We start from the raw sequence: 19,388 nt of genomic DNA on the forward strand, positions 1-19,388 counted from the left end.
AGACAGCATAGGATGGTGGTTTGCAGGATGACTCTGGTGACAAGGAAGATCAAGAGGTGATGGACAGGCTGACGGATGAGGTTAGACAGGAATCTCCATAGACCATGATGGTTGCAGATGACATTGTGATCTGTAGTGGGAGCAGAGAACGAGATGAGGAAAATCTGGAGAGGTGGAGGTATGCTCTGAAAAGGCGAGGAATGAAGGTTAGTCGCAGCAAGTCAGAGTGTGTGAATGAGAGGAACCAAGGTGGAGCGGTGAGGGAGGGAGGGAGTAGAAATCAAGAAGATGGAGGAGTTCAAGCAGATTGAAATGGGCAGAGAAAAGTGTCAGGGGTACGATGCAATAGAAGACTATCAGCCAGAATGAAAGGAAAGGTAGACAAGACAGTGGTGAGACCAGCGATGCTGTACGGACTAAAAAAAGTAACAATGAGGAAAAGACAGGAAGCAGAGCTGGAGGGTGCGGAGATGCAGATGTTTAGGTTCTGTATGGGAGTGACAAGGATGGATAGGATCAGGAATGAGTCCATCAGAGGAACAGCACATATTAGATGTTTTGGAGAGGTCAGAGAAAGCAGACTGAGATGTCATGTACAGAGGAGGGATAGTGAATTTATCTCTCCCTGTCTGTGTGAGTTTTCTCCAGTTTCCTCCCACAGCCCAAAAACATGCAACAGGTTAATTGGGAAAAAATATGGGAAAATTGTCCCGAATAGGTGATTGAGTGAAGGTTTTTTTGTATATGCGGCCCTGCGATTTACTTGCGACCAGTCCAAGATGCAGGATAAGCGGCGGATGGATGGATGGATGGATGGATGGATGGATGGATGGATGGATGGATGGATGGATGGATGGATGGATGGATGGATGGATGGATGGATGGATGGATGGATGGATGGATGGATGGATGGATGGATGGATGGATGGATGGATGGATGGATGGATGGATGGATGGATGGATGGATGGATGGATGGATGGATGGATGGATGGATGGATGGATGGATGGATTTCTCTTCTGTAGGATGTTTCACCTCTTATCTGCAAGGCTTCTTTAGCTCTGATGAAGGTTGAAGCGTCTTCCACAATACTACTACAAAGAGTTAATTCTAATTACTTTATTCATCATGTGAAATACTTTTAAGGCAATACCTGAAACTGTTATTTGTTGTTTGATTTTTATATATTTTTTACATTAAAGAAAAAAAAGCCAATTTTCACAAAAGAATACAATTGAATCAGAAAAGGAAAATTAATTTAACAATTACTTGCAAAAATTGCGTAAAAATACTTTTTTAAATAATTTTAATCATCATTATTATGATGATTATTAGTAGTAGCAGCAATTATGGGTATGAAAGCGTCACTTTTCCCTCGCGGTGTTGAACCATCAGCTCAAGTTGTGATTCGCTTAGCGAGCTGTCAATCTTTTTACAAGTAGCCAATGAGAGGCAGCGCAGGGCGATACAAACCGGCAGCCGCCATGTTATGTCTCCGGGGTACCGGAGGGACGTCCGGTAGTAAACAGCCGATGACGTTAACTCCCGCTAGGTAGTCACCGGAAAAGAGTCGCAGTTGGAAGCCATGAGCCGTCCGTCCTCAGCCGGTGCCGGAGGAGGAGGACTTGGGGCCGGGAAAACGGGCGGGGGAAAGCATGGAGGCTCGGGTGGAGCCACAGCTGCGGTATCCGCTGGCGCTAGCGATGTGGGCTCCGTGGCCGGGTCGGGGTCCGCCGCCGCTCCCTCCGCGGTGTCGCTACCCTCGGCCGGCCTGCTGGGGCAATCGGCGGAGCTAACGGGGCTGTTCGAATGCCCGGTATGCTTCGACTACGTACTGCCGCCTATACTGCAATGCCAGGCGGGTCACCTGGTGTGCAACCAGTGCCGTCAGAAACTGAGCTGCTGCCCGACGTGTCGTGGTCCTCTCACCCCGAGCATCCGGAACCTGGCCATGGAGAAGGTGGCTTCAACACTTCCCTTCCCCTGCAAGGTAACACGCCCAGCGGGGCGAGAGCTGCCCGCTCAGTAAAAACACAACAGCTTGCTAACTTTGACGTCACAAACTGGAGGTCATTGTACTTGACGTTATACGCCTCCGAACAAACCACAAGCGTGTTACTATTATATCACATTAAGAAGAAAAGAAAGCTTTTCTGTGGGTAGTATGTTGAGGATAAACATCACTTGAGATCTCAAAAAAAAAATCTGTTGTTTTTGATTTATTTAGGGAACGGAATATAGGTTCTGGGAGAACCAATCTCATCAAAAAGTCATATATACTTTTCCTATAACAGCCATGTGGAAATTGTACTTTTTTTCTTGAGATCACAAAAAAAAATCTGTTGTTTTTGATTTATTTAGGGAACGGAATAAAGGTTCTGGGAGAACCAGTCTCATCAAATAGTCATTTATATTTTTCCTATAACAGCCATGTGTAAACTGTACCTTTGTTTTCCAGATCATAATATTATTTCCCCATAACTATCGCCTTTGCTATCTGGGTTTCCCTCTTTTTTGAGTGTTCAACAGCAATGGGTTGTTGTATCTTGTCTTGTGGTGGTGCTATGAAAAGTCTTTGACACTTAACAAACTTTAAATACAGGGCATGTGTTCTTCTGATTTAAAAAAAAAAGGATGCCAAAGGTAAAGAAAACATGCAGCATAAATTGAGGGTCAGATGCATTTGATAATCAGTTAAATCTGCTGCATTTCTGACATCTGTTTTATTTTGTTTTATTTGGCTCTTCCTCATGAAAAAAAAGGAAAAAGTCAAAGTGGAAACCATGAACAGCTCTTATTTTTGTGTTGTTGTCTTTTTTTCTAATTCTGCTCCGAGCATCACTACTGTTTGCTATGTAGTTCTTTGAATGTCACACACTTAAACTGTGTTTTACCCTTTTTTATTCCAACAAAGTATTCCTTTAAAAATGATTCCTGTCCTGTACAGTTTTGGCAAACTATTTGCATGCTCAGCAGGTTTCGTGTTTGTTTTATTTCCATGTTCATTGAACCAGAGAGCGATCACCTGTGACACAAACCTGTATTTAACATGTCATAAGGTATAGTGCTTGCTCTGATATTTGATATGTTCATATTTTGTTATCAGGACAACAGCTCTCGACAAACTTACAAGTCCAATACAAGTACCCTCGGACATTTCCACTGATGTCCTACTGTCACTATTTAGTTTCAACAGACTTACCAGTTACACCTCGAAACTTATAGAAGATATTGACTGTTTGTCAGCCATGACTATGCAGATTTAAGCTGCCAACGTTTGCCCTCCTCCGTCCTAAAGCATCCACTCAGGCATTTACCTCAGGAAGAAGGCCATGGTGCAATATTTCGTCTCTTATTTACGCTAAATTAATCTTCTCTGTTCAAATAGTCACTGCAAATATTACTGTCTACATGAAGCAGCATCCAGGATGAATAGGGATTCATCTTTTTTCACCTTATTCACAGTGACACAGGCCCTGTTCCGTCTTTTGTGAGAAGGGTGTAAACATGTTCTTTCTGTAAGTTGGTCAGACAGTTTTTTCACATATTTTTCCAATCTTATTTTAATTTTATGCTTTTACAGTGAACATGAAGCAGATTAAATCCAAAGAAAGTGGATTCAGTAAGGTGGTGCTGTTCATATGAAAAACCTCAAATTTCTCAGCCACTTAGATCGGAAGCACTCGATAAGGTACACAATGATTGGTGGTATTTATTTTATTGCAGGTTGCCCAAATTGTCTTTGTAATTTGGTGAAAAAGCAATGATTAAAATTCAATCAAAGGTGCAACCCTTGCTGGCGGTGGAATTTCCATTCTGCTGTGTTGAGAGTTTGTATTTAGATCAAATACTTGTATCTGACAAAGAGAAGATTGTTTAGGAATTGTAGCTAAAAAGCAATGAAAGCCTCTGAATTTATAGAAAGAAGGGCTAGAGGAGAATTTTTTTGGTGTATTAGATGGTTGGAAGGTGTGCCTTAGAGTTAGAGTTTTTATAATGTGCAACAAGCTTGGTTACTGTTTAGGGTATTTGTCTTTTTGTTCTTGCACCATAACTTACTACCTCAGTTTAACTTCAATACTATATATAAGCCAGCCTGAAAGGCAAGTGGAGTATTTGCATTATTGTATATATATTTATATTATTATTAATATTATTCCATATCACTATTATTATTGACATTTGTATCTACTGTTTTGCTAGCTTGTTGACTTGTACAGGTTCCTCTGCCTGGTGGTTGAGGCCTCAAATTTTCAGGTTGGATCAAGTCTTTGTGTTCCAGATACAAATGTTAGCGTTAGATTTTTTATTTGCAGACTAAACACAAAATAATATACTGCAGATATTGTTGTGATGTTGAGAGATGAAAGACAGCTTTCAGCCCCATCAAACACTCGATCTTTCAGTTATTGCTCTGCAGATGTTGTTGGTAAAGTTACCTCAGTCATTAGTTATATCATGAAAATACACAATACCGCGATAGTAATATTCAAATGAGCAGATGTTTGTAGCGCAGAGCCCAAAGAAACAAATATGTTTACACTTCAAGTTGACATTTAACATTTTCTGTTGTATCCTATCTTGTTTCGGCTTCTCCCTAGTTGAGGGTCGCTACAATGAATCATTTCTGCATCTTTTCTCGTCTCACCCACTAACTGCATGCACTCCTCCATCACATCCACAAATCTCTTCTTCGGTCTTTTCCTCTCCCTCCTGCCTCGCAGCTTCGCCTCCTGTATCTTTCTACCCATGTGCTCATTCTCTCCTTTTCACATGTCTACACCATCTCAGTCTGGCTCTCGGATTTCTCTTTCTATTGTATCCTTTCATCCGGAAGAATTTATTACTTTTTCTCAAAGACACAAGTCTCATTTCAGAGAAATGCTATGCACCACACTAGATGTTTTGGGAGGAAAAGAAAACTCAAAACTGTCATTTAAAGGGATTACTTATTTGCCTTACCAAAGTGTAGTAAACAAAGTAAAGAATAGGAAACTATCAGTATGTCCACAGTCTGGACGTCAGGCGTCAGATATTTAGGGTCATTTTGTTGTCGATATTTGTGGTATTGCAGACCTTGCTGTTGCAAAGATACAATAGAAATAAAGCCAATCACCCATGCATATGTACACACACACACACACACACACACACACACACACACAATCTTACTGTCTATGGCGGACCACATTCCAACTGTGTGTGATGGGGAATATTATTTAGCTTAGATTCTTCTTTTTTTAGTTGTGCACATATAATGAAATTTTGTTTGATAGCAGTCTTTTTCGCTGCAACGTCAGTATGTTTATAGAATGCAAAGTCTAAGTTGTATAAAATAATGTACCATCATTTCCAGACTATAAGTCGCCACTTTTTCACATGATTTGAATGATGCGGCTAATTTATGCATTTTTTTTTGGGCAAATGAGCTTCATGCTGCCAAAACATTTAGCCTCGTCACAGCGGACCAATGAAATAACCGGGAAATTTTGAAGTTGTTCAATTCCGACACTGCAGATGACAACTTCAGCAATCAGCTGGAGTAGGACAAAGGGGGGATAGAAAATGGACAGACATTTCCTTTATTTTACATTATTAATCTTTTTCATCAGCCATGTGTTACAGGCACTGTTTGGAAAAATAGCTTTTCCAGTACGTATTTGTGGACCAGTATGTATTTAACTAAAGGTTAAAAAAGGATATTTCTGTGTAAATATCTCATGTTACAACATGGGCATCTGCGGCTTATAGAAAAGTGCCACCTATATATGTACACATGTATTTGTGCGGCTTATATTCAGGTGTGCTCAATAGTTCGGAAAATACGGTATAAATATTGCATTAAATAGCAGCCGATGAAAAAGGCAGAATATTCCTGAATCCGCTGTGTCTGTGTCACCAGAATAACTAGTTAAGATTCTGGTCAAAATCTTCTTGTCTTGGTAATTAGACTTGAAGTTCTTCACTGAAGAAGCAAACTGAAGAAGCCTCTTGGATGAGGGGTGAAACGTCTTCAAGTGAAGAAAGTCAGTTGAAGTCCAGTTGCCACGACAAGAAGATTTCGATGAGAAGTCACCATGATCTGGATGACTGAGAACCCCCACAGACAATTAGCTAAGGTGTTATGCAGTGATATAGTCATGTATTCACTTAGAAAATTATTGTAAAATAATTTATCCTTTTGAGCATTTACATCTTGGCCTTTTTGAAATAATTTACATCTGGATTTTAGTTTGCTGTTTTGTGCATTTTCATTTTATTAATTCAATTATTTTCGGAAAATAAGGTTTTTATTTATTTATTTATTATTTCATATAATTTATTGGTTTTATTTTTTAATGAATTTCAAAACACAAGTTACTGCTAATTCCAACATATTGTTCTGCTTAACATTAGGTAATTCATTGAATAATTAAAATGACTTTTTGATCAGTTCTTGGTGAAATTTTGGCAGGTGTTTCAAATTATGTAAAATTCAACAAAGTGGGGGAGAAAATGTGTTTTCATGCTGAAATTGTAGCTAGACCTCTCTGTTTTTTTTACTTAATTAGTGTTGTCATTTTGAATTTGTGTTTTGCCTTTTTTCATTTTAACAATGCTCTGCAGTTTTTCTGTTCAGTAGCACATTGTGTGTTGATAAGAGGATGCACCTGTTTCTTTCATTCTTGTTTTTTGTTAGAATTTCATGTTAAAATTCCGACAAAGAAAGGCATATTGTATTCTGTTATATTTATAACTGACACTTATCTATCCGTTTGAGTGCCTGAGTGACAAATTGATGCAAGTGATAATTCTTGTGCAGATTACGTGCCAGCTGAACAATTTGCAGAGAGCAATGACATTGTTTTCTCTAACAAGAGCTTCTGTCAGGGGCCATTGACTCTTGTGCCTTGCACAAGGTAGAGAAGAAAGTCCAATCATTTGTTTTTTGTCATTTGGCAACAACTTTATATTCTGGGTAATCTTTTGACTAAATAGCGGTTTTAGCATTCTCTAGAACAGAGGTCATCAACCTTAAATAGTCAAAAAGCCGTTTTCCCACAGAAAAGAAAATACTGTGAGCCACAAAACCCTTTTGATGTCTAAAATAAAGATAACACGCCCTTTTACATGTTACATATTACATGTTTATTTACATGGTCACATGTTTTTTTTTTTGTTTTTTTTTTTTCTCCTGAACCACAGAAATCACATTTTATTTTTATGTTACACGATTGCCAAAGTCTAACCAAAATGAAATACATTTAAATTAGCCACTCCTGAATTGAAGAATTGTATAGACTATTCCCTTCATCATCCTACAGTGGGGAAATTTCAATTAATACACAGCAGAAAGTTGATGATGCAGTAGAGGTAGTTAATATGGACAAGCAGTAACATATAAACTCCAGAAGAAATCTAAAAAATAAAAATAAAACCAAAAGAAGAAATAAGAATATATACATATAAAAATATGTGAACACTATAAACATAACAACTTGCAGCGTACAATGATGCCTCCAGCAGCAGCAACACCTATGTATGTATGGGTGAGTGAATGAATGAATGGATCAGTGAATGAAAGAGTGAATGAAAAGAAGTTTATTGAGAGCAGAGATGGAACAGCAGCTGGACGGAGGGACCTTCACACACTTAGGGTGAAGGAGTCTGTCGCTTAAAGAACTGCTCAGTGTTGCGAGAATGTTCTGCATGGGACGGGAGATGTGGCCCATCGGGGCCAAAAGCTTTGCCACCATTCTCCTCTCTCCCACCACATGCACTGAATCCACGGGACTCCCGGGACTCTTCGGCAGTTTGTCTAGTCTCTTCCTGTCGTGCTGCTGAGAGGCTGCTCCTCCAGCAGACTACTCCAGAAAAATGGCTGATGTTACCGCAGTGTTGAAGAAGGCTCTCAGGAGAGCCCCCTGCACCCTAAAGCAGTGGCTCCCAACCTTTTTATCACTGCAGACCGGTCAAGGCTTGACAATTTTACCGCAGACCGGGGGGGGGGTGCACGTAGACCGGTACCGGTCCGCGACCTGAGGGTTGGGGACCACTGCCCGAAAGGACCTGAGTTGCCTCAACAAGGACGGTCTACTCTGACCTTTCCTGTTGAGAACATCAGTATTGTGTAATCAGTCAAGTTTACTGTTCAGGTAAACACCAAGGTACTTATAGGAGACCATTCTCTCAATGTCCATCCCCTGGATGTTCACTGGTGTTGGGATGTGTCTGTTCCTGCAGAAACCCACCACCAGCTTCTTGATTTTCCCTGTGTTTTAACAGGAGGCAGTTCCACAGGCACCAGTCCACAAAGTCCTGTATCAGCTCCCTGTATTCTCTGTCGTCATCATCATCATTCTTGATGAGTCTGACAATGTCATAGTCATCAAAGAACTTCATGGTGCATGAAGTTTGCATTGTCCAGGGTGAACAGGAAGGGGCCAAAACCGTTCCCTGAGGGGCCCAGAGCACCATGTTTGAGACACAGTTCGATGGACTTTTGGTGATATAGTCCAAGATCCACTTTGTGAGCTGATTTTCTGCACCCATGAGCCTCAGCTTGTCGCTCAGTAGCAAAGGGTGGATGGTGTTGAAGGCACTGGAGAAATCAAAGAATGTGATCCTCACAGTGCTTCCAGGGTCCTGCGGGTGAGAAACAGCTCAGTGTTGGAGGTGCCATGCTGGTAGGCAGACCGTATTGGGTCCATTGATGGTCTTACCAGGGAGTGTAGAAGGCCCAGTACCTGCCGCATCAAGGTCTTGAGGTGTGAAGTCCCTTTGTCTCTGCAATTTTGGCACCTGCACCACACAAGATGTTATCCTCAGTTGTGGAACTGTCTCCAGCTTCAGGCTCAGGTTGAAGACATGCTCCAGAATCCCACAGGGCTCGTCTGCACAGGATGATCTTTTTGAGCTCTTAGCTCACCTGGCCAGTAGCGAAGGATACTCTGTCACGGTGATAAGTTGCTTGGGGGTGAGAAAGCAGATGGAGATGGAATTGAGGAGCGGTCAAAGGTGTGGATTTGGATTGTGCAGCAGTTAAAAATGCTCATTAAATGCTCGTTAAAAATGCACTTAAATGCTCATTATTTATTTTGTCAAAGCCATGGTGAGATGGACGAATCTATTCTCACAGATTTTATGAAAACACCTTTGTCTTTGCTTTGATTGGAACTAACATTGCATATTCTTTATGGGTGGGTTTGTATATGCCTTCTGATGGCAGCAAATGATGGATCATTGTGGAGTTAGAAAGGCTGAAATATTGTTAACACTGCTTATTTTTTATTCTTATTTTTCCATTTATGATAGTTTTTCTTGCACTATCAACTTTCTGCTGTGGGTGGTTGAAATTTCCCCACTGTGGGACGATGAAAGGAATATTCTTACTTTCTATTCTACTTATTTTTAACAGCATCTTGGGCCACGAAAACTCAGAAATTCAGCATACAGGGGGTGCAGAATTAGTCTAGAATGAATCAATAAATATTATTTCTAATGTGCCTTTTTACAATGTTACTAAATGTTCCCTAAAAGATAGCTGTACTTTGCTAGACTGAGCGCACATGTGTTTGTCAGCAACCAAATGAGATGTTTATTTTTTTGGGGGGGATCCCACTGCTGAATCCCACTGCTGAATCCTTTATATTATTTCTCTTGGATCAGTCATAGGATATGTCAAATAGGCTAAGCACTATTTACAACATCAGAGGGAGTATTTTTGCTTGGGAGTGTGTGTGCTTCTGTCCGTGAGAGAATGGAGCTTAATTTGATTATCTTCATTATCCCACACGTACATATGTTCATTCATCCATCCATCTGGAGCCTATCCCAGCTGTCATCAGGCGAGAGGTGGGGTTCACCCTGGACCGGTCGCCAGTCAATCACAGGGCCACATATACAAACAACCATTCGCTCAGTCACTCATTCAGGGTGATTTTCCCAATTTTTTCCAATTAACCTGCTGCATGTTTTTGGGAAGAAACCAGAGAACCTGGAAAAAAGGTCCCCTTGTCCCCTTTTGCTGTGAGGCTGAAGCGCTAACCACTGCACCACTGTGCTGCCCCAAAATTAAATCATCTTCGCTATAAAATTGATAATCATTCAACCTTTACTCTTCTTAAAAATACATTTAAGAGATATATAACTAAAAAAAGTCACCTCTAGTGGTTTTTATTTGTCTTTTACCTCTGAAAACAGCTTTGTTTCTCTTTCATGACATTTCTCTTTCTATATAGTTTTGAGCTCTTTTCAATGTGATTCTTAAAATCTCAAAAAGCTGTCCCATCTGTGTGGATGGAAAGAAAGTAGGGATGAATTACATCAAGATATGTCCAACTGTAATTATTTTGAGAGAAAGCTGTCCATTTGATTCAATTTAAAGAAGTGAACAATAACTTTTTTTATCCAAAACAGTAGCTTACAATTTTTGTTGAAATTGTTGGTTGGAGAATTGGTTTGACTACACTGTCACCTCTAAGATTGTTCGGGTTCAAGAACAAGATGTAAAACCGCTTCCTATTAGCTTTTTTAGGGTGGAAGGTTTGGCATTTGGAAAGTATTCCAACTGCCTTCAGTTTTTCCACCATTTGATATAATTCTGCTATTTTCTAAATTTTCAGACCTTGTGGACGTTCTCAGTCATCCAGGTCAGTCATCATGGTTAATTCCTGTCAATTTATTTTTCGTAGCAATTTGTCTAGATACTTTTCCCTGGAGGATGTTCCACCTCCCACCTGAGAAGCTTCTTCAGTTCTAATGGATTGTGGGGAATTTTTAAATAGATGATGGATCCTTTTCAATCTGAAGCTGCAGATTTGTGGGAGAGGGCAGCACATCAGACATGGCTCGGATGATGAAACTTAGTAGTTTGTTTCCATGCTCCAGAGTTCACTCCATGGGGGTTTCCTCTTTTCAACACCCTCCCACTTCATCCAGTTTGGCCTTCGCTATGGCCCTGGAAGTTTTGGCTGCTTCCGTCTGTCTACACTCCTGTCAGCACCACCGTGGTTTGACATTTGGTTGTAGATGCCTGTTGCCAGAGCAGTGTTACCATTCCAAGGCCAAAGCCTCCTCTGTCTTGTTGGACATGGCCTACTCTGTCCCACTGGAGGAGTGCAGATACACTACAAAATCACTACAGGATCCCTACAGTCCATATATTCCTGATAGCATTATATATTTAACAAGATCTATGCCTTGCCATAGTGCCATCTCTGAGCTCTTCTGGCAGTTCCCTCAACCTCATGGCTCTCAGTTGCTCTGACATACACTGTGAGCTCTAGAGACAGATGTGTGCATCTTGTCCAATCAATTCTATTAAACACATTTAGACTCCAATGAAGGAGTAAATTTATGTCATGCTTAAAAGAGGTGGGAAGAACCAGAGATAAACACCTATGTGTCACAGCATGCAGTCTGAATGCTTACAGTCAAGCCGAAATTAAGGGGTATGAATAATTTCGCACTTGACTCTCTGAATGGTTGTTTGTCTTTGGTTCTGTGACTGACTGGCGATCATCCCAGGGTGAGCGCCGCCTCTCACCCGATGACAGCTGGGATGGGATAGGCTTCTGAGTGCAGGACAAGCTGTTTAGATAATGAGTTGAAGAAAACAAACATCTCAAAATTCAGCTTTTTCCAGTCTTCTTGGTGGCTTTTCTGTTGTGCCGTGGATTGTGTTTCATCACCAATGTCTAACCACATGTTTAGGGGTCTGTATGTAGGGAGTTTTCCTATCTGGTTGATTTTGTTTGCTCACTAGTTCTACTTGTTTCTTCTAATATTTTTTCTTCTTCTTTCATCATCACAAAACTTGGCAAAATAAATAAAAGAAAAATGGACAAGCATGTCGGGAAATGAAATTTTACATTTGCTCAAAATCTACGCCGAAAATGGTTGTTAATAACGGTCAGGAATAAATATTTCATCAAACAAGATATAATATTACTTATAATTATTGAAGTTGTCCATTTAAAGCGTTAACAAGCATTTAAATACAAATTACTTGACTACTGTCGTTCTCTGAAGCCGTCAAGGGCTCCTGGCAGTCAAATGTTAGACCCGACCATCTCTGAAATATTACCCCCTAAACTGAAAACATTCCAGAACTATTGACTGCCCTTAAGGCTTAAAAGCTGGAAATAAAAGCTGCTGCCGGTTTAGCCTCAAACTCTGGGTAGCAACAGCAGGGGTTCTAGTTCAGGGCCATCCAACATGTCAGCCATATCAATCTGCAAGGATCCAGTCGGGTTTGAGATGAAAATTAAGCTATAAAATCCAGACAGATTCATGACAAAGAATATTGACACATGCCAATTAATTTGAGCAAATATCTTTCCATGTTATTCTGTAGTTAATGATAGTACAGTCCTTGCAGCATTTGTACAGGGACTGGATGGCTCAGAAATGTAATCCAAATGAGGGTGAATTGCTGGCTCAGCAATAGGCTACTTTTCAATACTCTGGCAAAAGCCTTCCTGGAGGGCTAAGCAGTGTGGTCCCCCTCGCTTGGAACATAACCTCTGCCGGTCAAGATAACCCTATGTCTATGTCTATGACAAGACAATGTCTTGTATCTTTAGCCTCTCTGGTCAAATACAATCCACAGTTGGTGCCTAGCTGCTGACGACCCCCTTTAGTACTTCAGTGACAGGAACCAGCAGTATGAGTGATGGCTTGCCAGAGGTTCCCAGTTTTGTCTCCATTGAGCTGTAGTAAGGAGTTCCTCAAAGTGCGCTTTCTGCTGCCTGACTATTTCCTGTAGCCCTACTTCTACCTCCTGAATCTTATGACAGTTTGCCAGGAACTGCTCATGGGCACCTGAAAGTCTTGGTCTCTCCTAACTCTAACCATGTGTCTGTATTTGCTTCTATAACCACAAAAGCTTCAACCATTCTATCCATCTGTTACTCGTTAGTAGTCTCGGCAGACAAATCGTGTACGGAACACCCCCTTCCCCACTGGTGTGTACAAGCGTGTCTTTTGTTGCATCACAACAAGCTGTTTTGAGCTTGTTTTGAGTGTCTTCTTGAGACAGACCCAAGCCTGTATAAATGCAGGGGTTGCCTGAGGAAGGGCATCCAGTGTAAAACTTGTCAGAACTAACTACAGTACACAAGCCAAAAAGAATGAGACGTTCATACCGGCCGAGGCCAAGGTTAACGACAGCCATTGGTGTCTATAACCTAAAAGTGGGCGGTGAAAATTGGGCTACTGTGGGTCAAAGAAGGAGAGGAGGAGATATATTCATAAGCACAGAAAATAAGAGGAAAGGCAAGAGTTAGAAATTCAGGGTAGGGACCTGAAGTATTGGGGCAATGACAGGAAACGCTAGAGAATTGTTTGACATGATGCAGAGAAGGAAGGTAGATGTACTGTGTGTTCAGGAGACCAGATGGCAATGTAGCAAAGCTAAAAGCTTTGTAACAGTTTTTGAAGTTGCACTATCATGGTATTGGCAGGAAAAGAAATGGATTAGGATAGGATTGAATAATACTTTATTGATCTCCATTGTGGAAATTTGGGTGTCACAGAATAGGTAGTATGTTGATGGAGGGAGTTTGTTGGGAATGCCCTGGAGGTGAAAAGAGTGTCTGACAGAGTGACGGCCTGAAGGTAGAAATTGAGGGAGGTGTGATGCTCAATGTTGTTCGTGGCTATGCCCTACAGGTGGGATGTTTGTTAAAAGACAAGGAAAAGTTCTCGAGTGTATCAGATGAAGTGATGCAGAATATATCCAAAGGGAGGAAGTGGTAATTGGTGCAGACTTCAATGGACATTTTGGTTCCAGCAATGAAGGGGATGCAGGAGTAATGGGCAGGTGTGTTATCCAGAATTGGAACACAGAGGGATAAATTATGGTAGACTTTGCAAAAAGGATGAAAATGACTGGAGTAAACACTTCCTTTCAGAAGAAGCAGGGATATAGGGATACTCATAGGAGCGGAAGGAGAGCACACAGGTAGACTACATCTGGTATAGATGATGTAATCTGAAAGAGATCAGTGACTGTAAAGTAGTGGTAGGTGAAAGTGTAGCCAGACCGGTGCAGGACATGTGTGCGAGCCATGAGACAGTGGTGAGGGGTGCTGTAGGTGTGACAGAGGAGTTCAAGATAGAGGTGGGAATACATCAGGAATCAACTCTGAGACCCTTCTTTTTTGCAGAAAGGTTGACAGATAAGGCCAGGCAGGAATCTCCATGATGTTTGCATATGGCATTGCGATCTGTAGTTAGAGCCGGGAGACGGTTGAAGACAGTCTGGAGAGGTGGCGGTATGCCCTAGAAAAGACATGAAGAAAAGTTCCAAGTGGAACTGTGAGGCTACAGAGAGTGGAGATAAGGAAGGTGGAGGATTTTAAGTACCTAGCGTCAACAGTCCAGGGCTATGTTGAAAAGAGGTGAAGAAACTTGTTCAAGACGGTTTGAATGGGTGGAGAAAAGTGTCAGGGGTAATGTTTGATAAAAACGTATCAGCTAGACTGAAAGGAAAGGTGTACAAGACAGTGGCAAGACCAGCGATGCTGTATGGTTTAGAGACCGTGACATTGATGAAAAGACACAAAGCAGACCTGGAGGTAGCAGAGATGAAGATGTGTAGGTTCCCTTTGGGAGTGACAAGGATGGCTAGGATCAGGAATTAGTCCATCAGACGGACAGCGCATGGTTGATGTTTTGGAGGCAAGGTCAGAGAGGCCAGACTGAGGTGCGTTTGACTTGTACAGAGGAGAGATAGTGACTATATAGGTAAAAGGATGCTGGAACTGCCAGGCAGGAGGCTGAGAGGAAGACCAAAAAGAAGATTCATGGATGTTGTGACTGAGAACATCAAGTTAGTTGGTCTAATAAAGGAGCATACAGAGACTTGGGTTAGATTTTTATTCGTTGTGGTGAGCACTAAAAGGAGCAGCCTGAAGAAAAAGAATAATGTAATTAATAAGAGTCTTTGTAGTTAATCAATCGCGTTTCAATATTTTGTCACCAAGAAAGACAGTTACGGTTGTCTGATTTAATTAATCTGTATATATATCAACTTCAAAATTTTGTTCATCTTCTCATCAGTCCATGACAAAAACCAATAGTAGAGTTTGGTTGTCTTCGACCCTGATTTATCCGACCCTGATTTGGACATTTAGTTTCTGAATACGAGATGGGAATGTTTATTTGCAGCACTGCTTGCTTGTATCACCAACACTATTATCTTCTGCAGACAAGTTAACAATACCCACACGCATGCTCGCAACATATTTAGCATTAGTGTTAATGAAGGGTGGATGTGCTCTTCTGATATATAAACACCCTCCTGCAGACTGTGCAAAGAACTGCATTTTTGTTTATTCATCCATCAGGAAGATTCTTATATTTAAATCTACCGCCATCCAGCGTAGTCTTATCTGCCCGTCCATCATGCTATTATACTGTGTGACATTAAAATCTGTACATCTGGAACTTGTGCACAGACAAACATTCTGAGGCTCAAGTTAAAGTGCGATTAAAATGTGTTAATTTCCTTAAAGTGTTACTTTTTCTGGAGTTAAGTAATGCATTAAAGTTACAGCTCTAGTACATTTTAGTTTGAGCTGAAAATTACTTAGATGTTTTAGTTCAGTGTTGTACATATAACCAACAAAATATAAGGTTAAAATTTCCTATGTGAACATTAACTGATGGACTTTTTGAATGAATGTGTTGGATATTACTTTGAGTTAAAGTTTACAGTATAAATTTTGGCTGTTTTCAGGATCCAAATCAAGTGGTGGGATTTGATGTTACCTTTTCAGTGTGTCATGTTTGAATAAATTTGTTTCTGAGGTCAGACAGAAACTTTGTTTCCTTCAGTACTGACATGTTCATGACATTGGTTTTTTTTTATCTTTAAAGAGGCTTCATATTCAAGACTGCATTGTCTACTGTGCGACAGGTACTTCACACTGTATCGAGGGTTTAATGTCCCTGCCCATGTCATCTCACAGTATGGATTGTATTAACGTCCCTTACCTGTCATTCTTGCAGTACTCATCGGCCGGCTGCCTTCTGTCTCTCCACCATAGTGAGAAGCCCGACCACGAGGAAGTGTGTGAGTTTAGGCCATATACCTGCCCATGTCCTGGCGCCACCTGCAAGTGGCATGGCTCACTGGACTCTGTCATGCCTCACCTGATGCATGCACACAAGTCCATTACCACATTGCAGGTCAGAACCACAACTGTATGTGATAGGAATAAAACCCCTGGTAGGATCAAAACAAAACCTGGACTCCAATCATCACCGGGTTGCAGGAATTTACTGAAACTCTAATTCAAAGATTAGGCACTTGACCCGCACCTGAACTCCGTTTCAGACACTTGAGGTTTTTAATTTGGGTACAAATTTAAAGGCTGGAGACTTAAGTTTTCTTAAGGGGACAGTTGAAATGGGCTGGAGTTCAAAAACTGAAGGCTCTGGCTCATGTTCAAAGACTTGTTCTTTAAATTAAAATTTTAGGTATACTTTATTTCCATTCCTAGATTTAGCATTGCTTATCCTGCACTCAGTGTCGAGGTGGGTTGAGCGCAAATCCTAGCTGTCGCTGACCAAGAGACATGGTACACTCTGCTGGTCACCAGCTGATCACAGGGCCACATGTAGAAATACAGCCACGAATTCCGTAAAAATAAAAAGAAATTGAGACTTGGACTCTAGTTCAAAGACTTATTACAACAGTGAGTGGTTAAGACAATGGAGGTGTTTGGAAGGAGACTGATGTCCTAATGTCTTTTCCTCTCTATAGGGAGAAGACATTGTCTTCCTTGCGACAGACATCAACCTGCCTGGTGCTGTTGACTGGGTGATGATGCAGTCGTGCTTCAGCCACCACTTCATGTTGGTCTTGGAGAAGCAAGAGAAGTACGAGGGCCACCAGCAGTTCTTCGCAGTTGTGCTCCTCATCGGCACCAGGAAACAGGCGGAGAACTTTGCTTACCGCCTAGAGCTCAACGGCAACCGCCGCCGCCTCACCTGGGAGGCTACGCCGCGCTCCATCCATGATGGAGTGGCGGCCGCCATCATGAACAGTGACTGCCTGGTGTTTGACACTTCCATCGCCCACCTCTTTGCTGACAATGGCAACCTGGGGATCAACGTCACCATCTCGATGTGCTGAGGGAATGGCATATCGGACGGACATTGTGGTGATGGGAAAGAAGTTAAAGAGCAACGAAGGCTCTTAATTTTTGCAGTTGCTGATGTTCCGAAGCTGTGTGTGAGAGAGCAGCACGACATTCGAAGCAGCATTACATATCACGTCAACCGCCGGGACCGTTCCCCGTGGTACTAGCAGACCATTGCTGCCCTTTAAGAGGTCTGATACTGCATGAATAATGGGATTAGTCTCCTGTGTGTTTGCTGTAGAAGACAGCCGAAGAGAAAACCTGCCCTAAATTTTCAGTCACCTGGATGGTGTGTGCTCGTGGGTTTCCAAGAGAAGGAGGTAGACTCTCAAGGACCTTGATCAACACGTCACCACACGATCCTGATGTCCTTTGACATTCAAGCGTCTTTTTGTTCGCCCGCCATCAAGTCCATGATACCCTGACTGGTTTCGTTCAGTCTCCCAAGCACTCGTAGGTGGTCCCTTCACTTTTTTTCGGGAGCCTCTTCTTTCTGTAGTCCACTTGGTGTTTAAATATGTAATGCCTCGGGTTTTGTTTCTTTTTTTTTTTTCTTCACAAACTCTGCCTCAGGATCCTCATTTGTAGACATCTCATCTATTCTTCAGAGCTCACTGGGACTTTGCTTTATTTGTACTTACTTAGGACACCACACCATGAAGAAACAAGTCCCCTTATTGACCGAGTATAATGTTATCGATCAAGAAGAAAATGGCAGCTGAATGAGTAAGTGCTTTCCTGTATGTTCTCACAGGGACTGGTAATAATGTCACAATGATGGGAAGCTACTTGTTATCTGGAGACCTGAAGTCTGTCGACATTGTACTGCATGGCAGCTGATGGCAGGACATCTTTCCTAGTTAACGCATCTAAATAAACCAAAAAGTTGAGCTTGTAGCTGAGTCAAATGAATGTTCTAATGATACCAGCATTATAAATGTTAGATACATCTAAATGTGGCATCATTATCAGCATGTACAGAAGTCCATGCGCAGAATATGTATTAATTACCTTTCAGAGTACAAGTCTCTGACATCCCAGTTAATTTTTTCAGCTCCGATTTATCAGTTCTTCAAAAATGGTAGCCTTCACAGGAAGTTTTGCCACATTCCTGGACAAAGCTGTAAATACTTGTGAGTATATAGGATAGATTCAGTATTGGCCCATCCAGGAAGAGAAAATGCCTTGTTAAATTTATAATTACTTTACTACATTCTTTAAACATTGCTTTATATCGGTTTATAATAAAAATTATTTACCTAGGATAAAATTAACGCGATTGTGCAACTCAGATTATACATAATGTGCCATTAAACTGGGCTCAGGGTAGTTGGCTCAAATTGTTGATGTTCATTTTGGGTTTTTTTTGTCTTTTTTAAACCATAGAAAAAAGGATCCCAACTCAAGGGCAGTTAAGTACAGAGAATAACATTGGCTGATTGAGATCAGCAGCAATACAAAGTTTTACAAAACCTTATACCAGTCTAGTTATGCTTATGCAACTTGCTGCTCCCTGTGGTAATGTACTGTTAAGATGCACTACCTCTTATGCCACATTTTCCTATGCCATATGGACACAATCTAAATCTCTTACAAAAGAATAACAAATGTCTGTTTGTCAGACTCCATCGCCAGGTACAAGATATAATTTGGGACAATTCATATCATCTTTGGAAATTGTAAAACGGTTCAAGAAATAATCTGTACAATAAAACAACCTCCCAAGGGACAGAAATGTGTTCTTTTGGTTTTTGCTAAGAAAAATATATATTCTTTTTTTTTTAACTATTTGAATATCGCTTTTTTTGTTGGTCACTTTCCATTTGTCAAGCTGAAACTTTTTTACTGGTTTTAGTCTTGCATGCAGATACTTCACTATCTGTGTATGTAGTCACCTCCCATCACTTACATTACACTGGACCTATAGTGTTTTGCATGTTCCTTCTGTAGAACTCAAAAACTTGCCATCATGACCAGAAAGTGGGAACAAGCATTTTTACAACTATAACTTAACAAATAGTGGTTTGTTACTGAAGGCCTCTCTGGTTTAAATAACAAAACAAACACATATGGCACATTGAAAGGTTGGTTTAAATCCCTGTATCAACTCAAGAATCTTATTTAGGTGTGACAGCTCTTGTTGGACATCAGTGGTACACCTCAGTAGCATCTAGTTCGATACTAGAGTCTATTTAATTCTCAGTCTTTTGCAATGTTAAGGAATAATTCAGTGATCCTTCCTCCTGCCTTCTTTAGC

At 41.1% G+C, this 19,388-nt stretch overlaps 1 protein-coding gene across 1 annotated transcript; it reads left to right on the forward strand.

The window, feature by feature from the left end:
* Window positions 1–1,486: 1,486 nt before the first annotated feature.
* On the forward strand, window positions 1,487–18,860 carry siah2l (seven in absentia homolog 2 (Drosophila)-like). Its single transcript, XM_086160949.1, has 3 exons — window positions 1,487–1,989; window positions 15,996–16,175; window positions 16,753–18,860. Exons 1-3 carry the CDS (start codon window positions 1,585–1,587, stop codon window positions 17,122–17,124), a joined length of 957 nt encoding a protein of 318 aa, XP_086017075.1. The 5' UTR covers window positions 1,487–1,584; the 3' UTR covers window positions 17,125–18,860.
* Window positions 18,861–19,388: the final 528 nt, after the last annotated feature.

This window comes from Fistularia commersonii, chromosome 15 (assembly GCF_037954325.1).
Source record: "Fistularia commersonii isolate RoL2024-O1a breed Wild chromosome 15, RoL_Fcom_v1.0, whole genome shotgun sequence".
Classification (NCBI taxonomy): Eukaryota; Metazoa; Chordata; class Actinopteri; order Syngnathiformes; family Fistulariidae; genus Fistularia; species Fistularia commersonii.

Bases quoted from the DNA above. Each gene is read 5' to 3' on its own strand.
- siah2l (XM_086160949.1), top strand. From the start codon at position 1,585: ATGAGCCGTCCGTCCTCAGCCGGTGCCGGAGGAGGAGGACTTGGGGCC. The intron at 1,990-15,995 runs GTAACACGCCCA...TCATTCTTGCAG, and splicing joins CACTTCCCTTCCCCTGCAAG to TACTCATCGGCCGGCTGCCT. The intron at 16,176-16,752 runs GTCAGAACCACA...TCCTCTCTATAG, and splicing joins AGTCCATTACCACATTGCAG to GGAGAAGACATTGTCTTCCT.